Source organism: Elgaria multicarinata, chromosome 1 (genome assembly GCF_023053635.1).
Source record: "Elgaria multicarinata webbii isolate HBS135686 ecotype San Diego chromosome 1, rElgMul1.1.pri, whole genome shotgun sequence".
In the NCBI taxonomy this organism is placed as follows: domain Eukaryota; kingdom Metazoa; phylum Chordata; class Lepidosauria; order Squamata; family Anguidae; genus Elgaria; species Elgaria multicarinata.
In genome coordinates this window covers 199988156-200000093 of record NC_086171.1, presented here as the reverse complement: position 1 = coordinate 200000093, position 11938 = coordinate 199988156, and the positions used below count along the sequence as shown (strand labels likewise).

Genomic DNA, 11938 nt, shown 5'->3' with positions numbered 1-11938 from the left:
TTACCTAGGGAGGTTGTGGGCTCTCCCACAATAGAGGCATTCAAGAGGCAGCTGGACTACCATCTGTCAGGGATGATTTAGGGTAGATTCCTGCATTGAGCAGGGGGTTGGACTCGATGGCCTTGTAGGCCCCTTCCAACTCTGCTATTCTATGATTCTATGTTTTGTGTGCAGAAGATCCCAGCTTCATCCTCTGGTATAAATATCCAGCTAAAAGGATTTGGTAGCAAAGATAGGGAAGATCTCTATCCAAGGCCCAGGAGAGCCCTTGTCAGCACAAGACTGGGCTGATGGACCAATAATCTGGCCAGATATAAGGGAGCGTCCTATGTTCATAGCACCGGAAGAATGGTTTTAGACTGCCTCCATGATGAGAAAGAAACAAATATCTGTATTTTTAAAGCAGTTGTTTATCACAAAGAAACCACTTCCCCATTCTCTGCAACAGAGACAATGAAATGGAGGCGTTACTGGAATCCACACAGAGGCACCACCAGGGTGCAGCAATTTCAAAATGTTTATATTAAGAAGCGAGGCCACATTCTTTTTTCCTCCAAGGATTTAAAATCATGGATTTGGAGCCGGAGGTTTGAAGAATCCAATCTTTCTAAAGTATCGGACAAGTAACGGCACAGAGACTAAGGTGATGCTGATTCGGACAGGAGCAAACAGTTTGTGGATAGCGTAGGCCAATACAAAAGTACTCGTCCCCGCAGCTAGCTTGGACTGCACCAGAGCTTCATCGAATCCCAACTTGAAGAGAATGGCAGTCATGTCCAGTCCACTAGAAGGGGGGAAACATATCTCACCTTAGTAACTTTTAAAAAAATGCTTACAGATTTTCAAAAGCATTATGAAAAGCACTTTTGAGCGGGGGGATATAGGCCTTTTTCTCCTTGTTTTGTTACTTGATGTTAGATGAAACATACTTAGTATGTTACTCCAGTATCCCTCTTTTAAAAGGTTGCTCCTTTTCCTTTGCTTTAAAAATATGAAATTTTGGATTACAGCATAAATGTTTTATAGGAGGGAAGCCTAATATTATCATAGTTCTATTCATATTATGGAAAATGTGTGCACAGATACATTTATTCTTCTAATACTAAACTTTGGGGTTACCTTGTGAGGCTGACTGGCTATACATTCAGGACACGCAAAAGGCAGCTTTTTACAGAGGCCTTGTTCAGAGTTTTTAGATTATGGATAGGCAAGCTTCTGCCCTCCACATGTTTGGACTATGGAATTCACTACCACAAGATATCATGAGGGCTAGCAACTTAGATGGCTTTTTTAAAAAAAAATGTACATGGAGGATACAAAAATGAATACTAAACACTACTGTCACAATGTCTTGCTTATGGACTTCCAGAAACTTTATTATTATTATTTATTACATTTCTGTCCCACCCAATAGCCAGAGCTCTTGTTGATTGCTATTAAAAATCGAATGCTGGAGTAGATGGAACTTGGTCTAATCTAGTAAGGCAATTCTTATGTTTTAACAGCATTTCTCTTACGTTGGATGTAACATAATTAAGTCCCAAGCACCTCCTGTCCCCATAAAAATAAAACACAGAAAATATAGAAAACATACCTTGACACAGCTAGATAGAACATTCCTAGAGACATCAAAGAAATCCCAACATGGAACACCACTCCTACAGCTCCATATTCCTTAAAAACTTTCTTCAGCTGCTGGGATTTGTTTAGTTTATTCCCATTCTCCTGGCTGGGATCTGTCTGATCATTTTCTGGGGATCCACTAGTGTCCTACCAGGAGCAAAAGGGGAAGAGAGGAGAGAGAATTGGTGCTCGCATTAAAATGTGGTGTCTTAATTTCTTGAGTGATTATACTCTGCTTTAATGTTCTAATGCCACATTATGACAACACAAAACTAGGCCTGAGGCCTACATAGTTGTTACTATGTCAAAGCCCTGCGCAGGAGTTGTGCTTCTGAAGGAGGAAGAGAGAGAACGACAATAGTTTTGAATATGTTTAAATGGGACCTTGATCAGGTAAATTCAATTTTGACTGGTTTGAAATATCAAGTTCTAAATGGCTGGGGATTCTAGCTAGGTGGAAAAGCGCATCTGGAAGGTGATAGTTGACAATTAGAGTCAGTTGGTTTGTGTGTATTGTGTGATAGAAAGACTAGAGAAAAACTGAGGCCTGAATATTAAGCTATTCCTTCTCTGTGTGATACATTGCTGGTGAAGATCAGGTGGCTGTATTATGCCAGGATGGTGCCCTAAAAACTTATCAGAAGAATTGGTACGAGGCCAAGAGGTTTTCCCAGTGGTGGCACTGGGAAAAGGTCTATTTGTGGTCCTGCTTATAGTAGCAGGGACTTCTTTAGGCCCTGAAATATAAGTATTTGCTAGGGGGAAAAAAGAATTCCATGCAAGTAATGGTTGTGCTACAAGCGATAACTCCTATGCAGTGGCACACAGTGGGATGTAGTCCCCCATAGAGATAAACACATACACCATTCCCCCTGCTGCATGCAACTGAATGGAATTACTTCATGCATTTGCATGGGAAAAGGGGAATTTGCTGTACCAAAAGCTAGCTGGGGAAGAGGGGGAGAGAAAGCCCTGCCCCTGTCATGGTCCCAAGGGAGTGAGTGTGTGTGTGTGTGTGTGTGTGTGTGTGTGTGTGCGTGTGTGCGCGCGTGCGTGCGTGGGGGGAGAAAGCTCTCCCCAGCTAATTTTTTTGGAAGGGCAGCTATCCCAAACTCCATTCACAAAAGAATGGAAAAATTGCTTCATTTATTAGAATAGTGGAGGGAGGAAGCAAGCTGTCTTGCCAAAAAATGGTTGGGGAGGGAGAAGCCCCTCTTCCAACAAACATTTTGCCTCAAGGGTCTTTGGCAGGGTGGGTGGGCTTCAGTCAACCATTTTTTTGCAGGAAACATCCCCGCCCCACCAAGAAAGTGAATAGAGAAATCATTCCATTCAGTTGCACAGGGAAAAATAAACTGGCAGGTGCCTCGGCATGGTCTTGCAGGTGCAGTGGCACATGCAGGCACCACATTGGGGACCAGATTACTTGAAGGGCTGCCTTCCCCCATACAAAACTGCCCAGGCATTAAGATCTGCCTCAGAGGTCCTGCTTGTAAGCTCCCCTGCCCTGTAAGATCGGTTCAGTCGGTGGGCATGGGATGGACGGTTCAGTGGTGGCCCCAAGGTTGTGGAATTCCCTCCCCACTGAAATATGTCTGGTCTCAATCCGGCCAATATTCAAATGGGCTTTTAAAAGCCACCAATGTAGGGTCACTTCTTTGTGAACTGGGGCTTTTATCTCTGCCGTTTTAAACTGGGTCGCTTAAAGAGTTGGCATTTTTATTTATTGTCATCTTAATTGTCAATTCTTGTCTGACCTATATTTTCCATTATTTGTGTGCAGCTGTCTGGTTTTATTGTTACTTGGTTTTAATATATTTTATGTTTTTATATTTTATGTGTGCTGCCTTAATATATAGACAGAATATAAATAAGGCTAATATAGAGTTTGAATACAGGGCTTCAATCCTACTTTTACAACTGTGCAGGAATGTAGGCCTCATCACAGGGGCATCTATGGAATCTGACTCGAAGTCTGTGTCATAGTAATTTTTGGTTCAAGCTTTTAAATTTTAGCAATGCTGACAGTGTACAAATCCTAGGAGGGGGAAAGGGAGTATTGTACTGCCACAGGCAACAGGGTTGGTTTTGCAGAAAGCCATTTGACACCATTTAGAAATTGAGAGAGGAGTGGGGGAAGACATTGTCTTAAAATATCCCGGTCTCAAGACCAGCATTTCCCACGCCTGTTATGTTTTGCAATATGTATGCTTGAAACAAAATATGGAAAACTCAGGAAAGCGATCACTGCTGACAAGGTGCTTTGCTATGATGCTGAAATACTGCCAAAAATAAAGCTGACCTGCAAGAACTAATTCCAGGCAGAAAGCTGTGTTAATGCTGCAGCGAAAACAGCAAAGATTGTAGCCCAGGTGTAGTGACCCTCTTTCAGCCAAGGACTAAATTCCATTTTTAGAGAAGTTCTTGAAGGAAGCATTCCAGTGATGGGCAGGGCAGAAGGCAAAAGAGGGGGACAAAAATATGCTGGCACAAAAATGCCTGCATATTTTAGCTTACAGCTCTTACTTCTAGTAAGTAAGCCTTAGGAGAGACATTCCAACATTTTAGAGAAGGGGAAAAATGACACAAAAGCCATGGAACTACCAAACGCTCAGTGTTTTGGAAAAAAGGGATGGGATTGTGGGAAAAACTGGCCATCAGGGGAACCACGGATTGGGACCTTAGGAGGGGCAGTTGTGCACCCCTGCTGTACTCATTAAGGGATAGTATTTAGGGCTGTGATTATAAACCTGTGAGCATTTTAGGTTCCATAGCTCCTTGTTGTTTATGCTGGAAGAATTAGTTCGGCACTCCCAGATCACAGGAAACACCTAAAGCAAATTCCCAAACCAGCCCTACTTCCCTTGCATAAGCAATTCAGCAGGATGAGAGCTGGACCAGAGAGAGCAAATCCCGACTGCTTTAAAAAAAAATCGGGGAGGGGGTGATGGAAAGATGGGGGGGAGAAGCAAGGTAACACAGCACTGGGTGGGCAAGCTGAACTCCTTGTACAGTAGCACTGTCAGTTCTGAGCATCAAAGCTTGATCTACATTTGGTTAGCAACAAGCCCCTAGCCAAGAAAACTGAAGAAAGGCTAATTTGTTTTGATTAAAAAAAAAGAAAGCACACACAAACACAAAAACAAAAGAGACTGTGGGATATTTCGCTGGCTGTTCAAAGTCACGAGGAGAAAACAGAGAGCAATCTTTTCAATGCGACAAGACATTTGGCAGCGGCGGTACCAGACTGGGACATGATTTGGTTCTTGTTCATCAGGGTGCTCATCTGGGACAACAAAGTCAGTAAACTGGCGTGGCTCTATTTTAGGAAGAGGAGCCAGTTTAAGCTGTGTATTTGAGCTAAAAGAAATTATTTCCTATTACAAAGCTAGCGGTAGGAGTGTTTGTTTTTAAGGATTCAATTTGCTAATTTAATGTTGCCTCCCAAAAATAGTTTTCCCAAGAATATGTGAAAATGTTAAAGGCAAAGGCCATACAAGGAGCTCCAATCAAGTGTTTTAACCCAACCAAGAAAAGGGGCAGATGGATAAAAGGCTGCAAAGTCTATATAGGTGGTCCAAGAAACAGGGAAAGAAAGGAAGTCATGTCAAGAACATTAAGTAATGGGAATTGGCAGCTATTCAGCTTCTCATCATTATGCAGCTCTTCTCGGACACTTCTGCTCAAAATAGCATCAAGTGGCTCAAGCTGAAAAACACAGGGAGGCAATTTAAGAGGCACAATGAGCCAACAAGTTCTATTGCTTTCATTCAAGAATGTTCATGAGGGCTGGGTTCAGGGCCCAGCGTCATCAGCTCTCAAAAATCATGCCAGTTCTCTAAACATATGCCAGGCAAGATTTAAAAGTCCATAAGAGCAAATAGAGGGGGGGAGTAGAAGTTTTCAACAGCTGCTGATTGTAGCGATTCCAGCCTGAACTACAGCATCAAAAAAGTGATATAAAACTGCAGCATCAAAAAAGTGAATTAAGAATAAGCCTGTCTACCTGAACTCAAGTTCATATGTACTAATTTAATTAAAAATGTTATTGTTTTGTAATTAAATGGGTATTATTCTAGAATTGTGAAATAAGGAACAAATATGAAGATGGAATATTAGGCAATGATATAGGTGTGGTCAGGTGTTTGAAAATTGTGTGGAGTTGGATTGTGTAATTAGAATCAGTCTTTTAAAATAGGATGTTTTGGTTAATTGATTTATTGTATAGCATGCATTTTCTATGCAGACTTAGTTAAATGAAATGTGTCTATTTTGTCATTATTAATATACATGATTTATGGACTCATTTTTTTAATATAATAGGGTGTTTACTTTGTAGATTTAATTGAGAGACAATTTATTATTGCATTTATATCCCGCCTTTTTTCCTGTAAGGAACCCAAGGCGGTGTACATAATCCTCCTCTTCACTTTATCCTCACAACAACAACAACCCTGTGAGGTGGGTTAGGCTAATAATTGCAAAGCCTACATATTTCGCCCATAACACAAATTATTAGTTATTGTATTGCATATATAGATAGAATGCAAGCATATGTGTATACATATATTATGTGTGTGTGTGTATTAAAAATTAAATAAACAAAATGGGATATTACTGGGTTTAGAGTAATTGAAGATTTTTTTTGTTTTATTTTTTAGTGGAAAGATGGCTTCAGAGCATATAGGAGACTTTGTCTTCTGACTCTCAGCCAGATACAGTTTACACAAACTGCAAGAGAGATACTGAAAGTTCATGGACTATACCATTTCAGCCCACCAATGGGGGAAATTTATGCCTGAAACTCCTTCATATTAAAAGAAAAGGGAGAAAAGCTAGATCTCAGGGAGAAGCATTCTAATCTATCCTCCCTGCTGTACTAGATCAACTACCATTTGTGCAAACTAGGCCTTAAGTTGGAAGAAGTGTTGTCTCCATGGCTCTGTCTCTCAGTCCCAGCCCTTTTATCTACAACAGGCAGACATAGCCCAAAGGATTATTGTGCAGATTATTGAGATAACACTTGAAGTACTTCTGTACTCAAAACTTGTATGTAAACTAGTATTATTACTATAATAAACAAGAGTGAGACTAAGAGCCAAAGCATCATTCTCCAAAATCTGGCAACAACAATTCAGAGCTCAAAGCTGCATGGAAAGCTAGGATCTAGTCTCAAGTTCTTGGTGCATTGGTTATGAAAAAGCACTCTGTATGGGCTCAGAGAGGGTTTCCCATATTCCAGATAGTGGTGCGGTTTGGTAATATTTATTTAGACTCCGGGCCTATAGTGTAATTCTGTGCATGTCTATTTATGCAGTCCTACTGTGTCCAATGGGAGTTACTCCAAAGAAGTCTGTGTATAGGAGGGCAGCCTTAATGGGTTTGCACCCCATACACCCCACACGGTTGTAATGAGTATGCCTTAACTTATAGTTCACCTCCTTCCTTGGAAGTACCTCCTGCACATGATGCAGGGTCAATAGCTACTAGTCCTGATGGCCATATGCTACCTCCAGTCTCCGAGGCAGAATGCCTGTGTGTGCCAGTTGCTGGGGAACATGGGCAGGGTGGTACTTTTGCACTCATGTCCTGCTTGGGGGGTTTCCCCTGGGCAGCTGGTTGGCCCCTGTGAACAGAAGACTGGCCTAGATGGACCCTTCGCCTGATCCAGTAGAACTCTTCTGATATTCTTATGTTTTCTGCCCCAAAAGGGTGCCACTGGTCCCAGAGCTGAAAGCCCTTATTACTCCCTTCCCCCAACTAGGTGCGTTACAGATATGTTGGAAGTACAACTACCAGCACCCCCGGGGGTTCTGGGATTTGTAGTCCAACACATCCGGAAAGCACCGGTTGGGGAAAACTGCCCCACTCCAAACTAAGCCCTGGTTGTCATGTCTCCATGTCGATTCGGATTTGTCGCAAGCGGGGGCTGCCGACTCGCATCGCCCCTTTCACCCACCTTCTGAGATCCGAGGCTGCTCCTCTCTCTGCCGCCGCCGCCGCCTCCTCCTCCACCGGCGGGGAAGTGACTCCCGGTTGTTTGCAGGTTTAATTCGGGGCGTAGCTGACAGGGATCCGCGGCCTCCCGAGGACCCAAGAGGAGCAGCCGCCACTCGCCCTGACTGCGGCGGGCAGCAGCAGCGGTGGCCTCCGGGAACCAGAAGCTGCCGGGACTTGGCGGCAGCAGCAGCAGCAGCAGCAGCGACTCCCGCGAAAGGCGGCGGTGGAGGAGCCGGGGGCTGCCCCGCGGCTGCCTCCTGCGCGGAGGTGCCTTCTCCTCCGCTGCCGGGCTAAGCGGCACCTGGCCGCTTAGGAGGAGCCGTAGCGCGGCGGCGGCCCGCGGCGCCCCCGCCGCCTGAAGGTAGCTATGGGCGGCTTCCCTGAAAGGCGCGCTGCCGCTCGCAGCCTGGAGCAGCCCGTTGGGGAGAAGCGCATGCAGCGCGCAAGGCTGGCCTAGCCGAAGCATGGCAGCGGCTGCAACGGGGCTGCGTCCGCGGAGCCACCGAGCGATCCTGGCGCAAGCAGGCGGCAGATCACGCCCCGGGAGAGCGGGAGGCCGAGAAACAGCCACCCACCGCCTGCCAGGCAGCCTCCTCCTTAAAGGGACCGCGCCTCCTGTCCGGGATCCGGAGCGCCTGGCAAGGACTCGGATGGATCATGCCTACAGCCGCTCTGGGGCAGGCCGGGCTGAGTGCGCAGCTTCGGGAGGGACCCACCTAGCCAGCCAGATCAGCCGAATCAACCCTGGGGTGACAGATGTGGCAGCCAGATCGCCCTCACATCCCAGATCTCTGGCATTTATTTATTTATTTATTTATTTAGAGTATTTTTATCCCGCACCTCAGCCAAAAGGCTCTCAGAGCGGCTTACAATGTATCAATAAAGAAGACATTTTAACCTAGCCACTCTTGAAATTTCCCACAATGCCCCTGATCTAACATCATTCTGGGGCATTGTGGGAAGTTTCAAGGTGACGAAATGATCCAGCTGCCCAAAGCTGCGTAGGGGACACTTTGCCCATGAGCCCACAAGACCGGGAGCCAGCCATGCAGAACCCTGCCATATAGGTAGTTTGGGGGGGGGGGTTCAGGGGGGACAGGACACAAGGGTGAGGCATGCAGGGAACATGTGGTGACCTCTCCAGGCTAGGATCTCTCTCTCTTTCTCTCTCTCTCTCATGCACACACACGCACACACATACACACACCTGACCAGCGTCCTTGGGCCAGCACTGGTCAGGGGGAGATGATTTCCGGGTGGTAACTAGATCAGGGCTCTGACTTAGTTGAAAGATACGTGAGGCTTGGAGCTACATAGTTATTTGCAGTCAGATGGGTTGATTTTGACCCAGGGAAGGGTCAAAAATCAGGAGCTCATTTTCCAGGAGCTAAGGCCTAACGTGAGTGCAGTTTTCGCACACAAGAATCTTGATCCAATTTGATCCAATTGCCTTGTTCATAGGAACATCTTTCTCTTCATCATGATCGTCATGTACTGTTCGATGCAGGTGAGTAAAGGTGTTACAGTCTGATGGCCAAACTAGACATGAGATTCCCAGCAGATGTTTTAGAAGCTGCTGCAAGATCTGAGCTGAGAAATGTTCCCCTCTGGAAATTTTCTCCTTTAAAATCCCCTGTGCACTGCTGCTTTTTTACGTTCAGATGGGTGGGGAGATACATTATCTGCGGTCTGTTATTATTATTATTATTATTATTATTATTATTATTAATTTATTTATTTATATAGTGCCATCAATGTACATGGTGCTGTACAGAGTAAAACAATAAAATAGCAAAACCCTGCCGCATAGGCTTACATTCTAATAAAATCATAATAAAACAATAGGAAGGGGAAGAGTAAACAACAGCTGAAAAAACAACAGCTGAAAAAAAGGGCAGGGAGGATTAAGCAGCTCCTCTGGTAATCAGGCTTTAAGAACATAAGAAGAGCCCTGCTGGATCTGACCAAAGAAAGAACCACCTAGCTCAGCCTTCCTCAACCTGGGGCACTCCAGAGCTGGCTGGGGCATTCTGGGAGTTGTAGTCCAACACATCTGGAGCGCCCCAGGCTGAGGAAAGCTGATCTAGCTGCTTTCTGTTTCTGGCGTTGGATAGCCAGATGTTAGCCAGCAGCACTGTTCTGTTGTTTGCCCCCAGTCTTTTGTATTCAGAGATATACTGCCTCTGAAAATGGAGGCTTCTCTTTATAAGCAATGCAGATGTAGAGCTACTTTGCTCAGACCCATTGGTCTTGAATTGGATGGTGCTTTTTGCTGTAGTGGTGACAACACACACACACACTGAACATGATCAGGGAGAATAGGATCAGTGTATCATAAAATTATTCCTCTTCTTATTTTATTATTTCAATTTATTAATTTATTACATTAATATCCTGCTTTTCCTCCAAGGAGTCCAAGGTGGCATACATGAGCCTTCTCCTCTCCATTTTATCCTCACAACAATCCCATGAGGTAGGGTAAAGAGAGAGTCAGTGTGACTGTCCCAAAGTCTCCCAATGAGCTTCATGGTAGAGTGGGGACTAGAATCCAGATCTCTCCAGTTCCAGTGCAAGACATTATAACCACTACAGCACACAGGGTCCCTATTTAGAAGGATACCTGACTCTGTAAGCAAAATGCCATCATACATCCTTAAAATGCAGATCCTGGAATGAGCACATCACCACAAAGAAGGGAGAAGCGTGGAGTGGCGATGGGATCATGGTGAATTTTGACTTCGAAGGGATTAGTGCTTCAACAAAAGTGCTACCAAAACAGTGCATCTGATTTAAGCGTTGTCTTTTCAAAGGATTCCTTTTGATCTCTAATTACCCATTGGACACGGTGCTATTATTATGTCTACAGAGCTGTAGACTTCCGTGTGTGTGTGTGTGTGTGTGTGTGTGTGTTTGTGTTTGTGTGTGTTTTAACCAAGTAAGATGTGCATAACCTAAAAAGAACTTTCCTGGCTGAAAAGCCTTGGTGCTTCAGAGCCCAAGAGAAAAGCAGAGATGTTGTGCAGACTTCTACTGTTACTTTCTACTGTTAGTTTTACCCTACCCTGTGCCTGCTTACCCTACCCTGTACCTGTTTGCATTCTCTTCCCCTCCTTATTGTTTTACTATGATTTTATTAGATTGTAAGCCTATGCGGCAGGGTCTTGCTATTTACTGTTTTACTCTGTACAGCACCATGTACATTGATGGTGCTATATAAATAAATAATAATAATAATAATAATAATAATAATAATAATAATAATAATAAGATCAACACAAGAAATCACAATGCCCAAGCAGCATGGTAAGAGCGTGGGCCAGATGCATATGTGTGTGGTTGTAGGGGACAATCAGAGTCAGAAAGCCCTGCAGAACAGACGGAACTTGAAGAGCAAGGGAGCTTTGCATTAATTAACCCAAAACCTGCTCTCACAAATTTTATGAGCTGCTTGCATTGAATTAGATCTTTATGCATTGTGTGTGGGCCTGGCTCCCAATATCTAGATTCTTCCTGAAAGGGATCTGCATATGGAATATTTCCAAGAATTTCCTTGGCTTGCTTGCTCGCTTATTACATCCTTCAGTCTCTGCTATGTTTTGCTCACACACACCCCTTGCTGAAGATCCTTCGACTGTGCCTCTTTAATAAATACATTTCCCAACAACCTAGAAAGCACCTTTCCATACATCATCCAGAGAACTACAACAATTTATTTATTTATTTATTTATTGACAATATTTATATACTGCCACCCATTCAAGAATTTCAGGGTGGTGGACAAATAGAATAAAAGAATAAAAACACATTTAAATACATTTTAAAAAACAAAAACAAAGTGCAAATAATCTGAGCCTGGTCAAGGGAAAGTTTCCTGCCTGACCTCCAGAAGTAGGGAATTCCATAGGATGGGGGCCACCACACCGCAGGCTCTTATCGTGGTGGACTCCAATCGGACGATAGACCTCTGTGGAACGACCAGGAGCATGCCCCTAGATCCCAATCTACCACTTAGATCCTGTGCATGTTCCTAGATCCCGATCTACCATCTAGATCCCAATCTACCAGCTCTTGCCCATCCCTGTTCCACAGTGATCCTCACACTAAGAGTGCTTCCATATGAGGCCCTATTGTGCAATCTCCCTGCCACATTCACAGAATTTGGTATGTGGGTGTCTCCCAACATCATCATCTTCTATTTGTAGCCATCCTGTATTTTCCCAATGCTTCTTCCATCTTTTTTCTTAATAGAAAAAAAAATCTGTTAAATCCATTGCCCCTGAGTTTGGGTTTTTTTCATGATCTTCAGATGCTGGAG

The 11938-nt window shown here is 44.1% G+C and overlaps 1 protein-coding gene across 1 annotated transcript; it reads right to left on the bottom strand.

Annotated features, from left to right (window-relative positions):
- Positions 1-392: 392 nt before the first annotated feature.
- Positions 393-8313, bottom strand: FAM210B (family with sequence similarity 210 member B). Its single transcript, XM_063120566.1, has 3 exons — positions 7583-8313; positions 1595-1770; positions 393-784 (listed from the first exon to the last, which is right to left on the bottom strand). Exons 1-3 carry the CDS (start codon positions 8087-8089, stop codon positions 568-570), a joined length of 900 nt encoding a protein of 299 aa, XP_062976636.1. The 5' UTR covers positions 8090-8313; the 3' UTR covers positions 393-567.
- Between the last annotated feature and the right edge of the window lie 3625 nt (positions 8314-11938).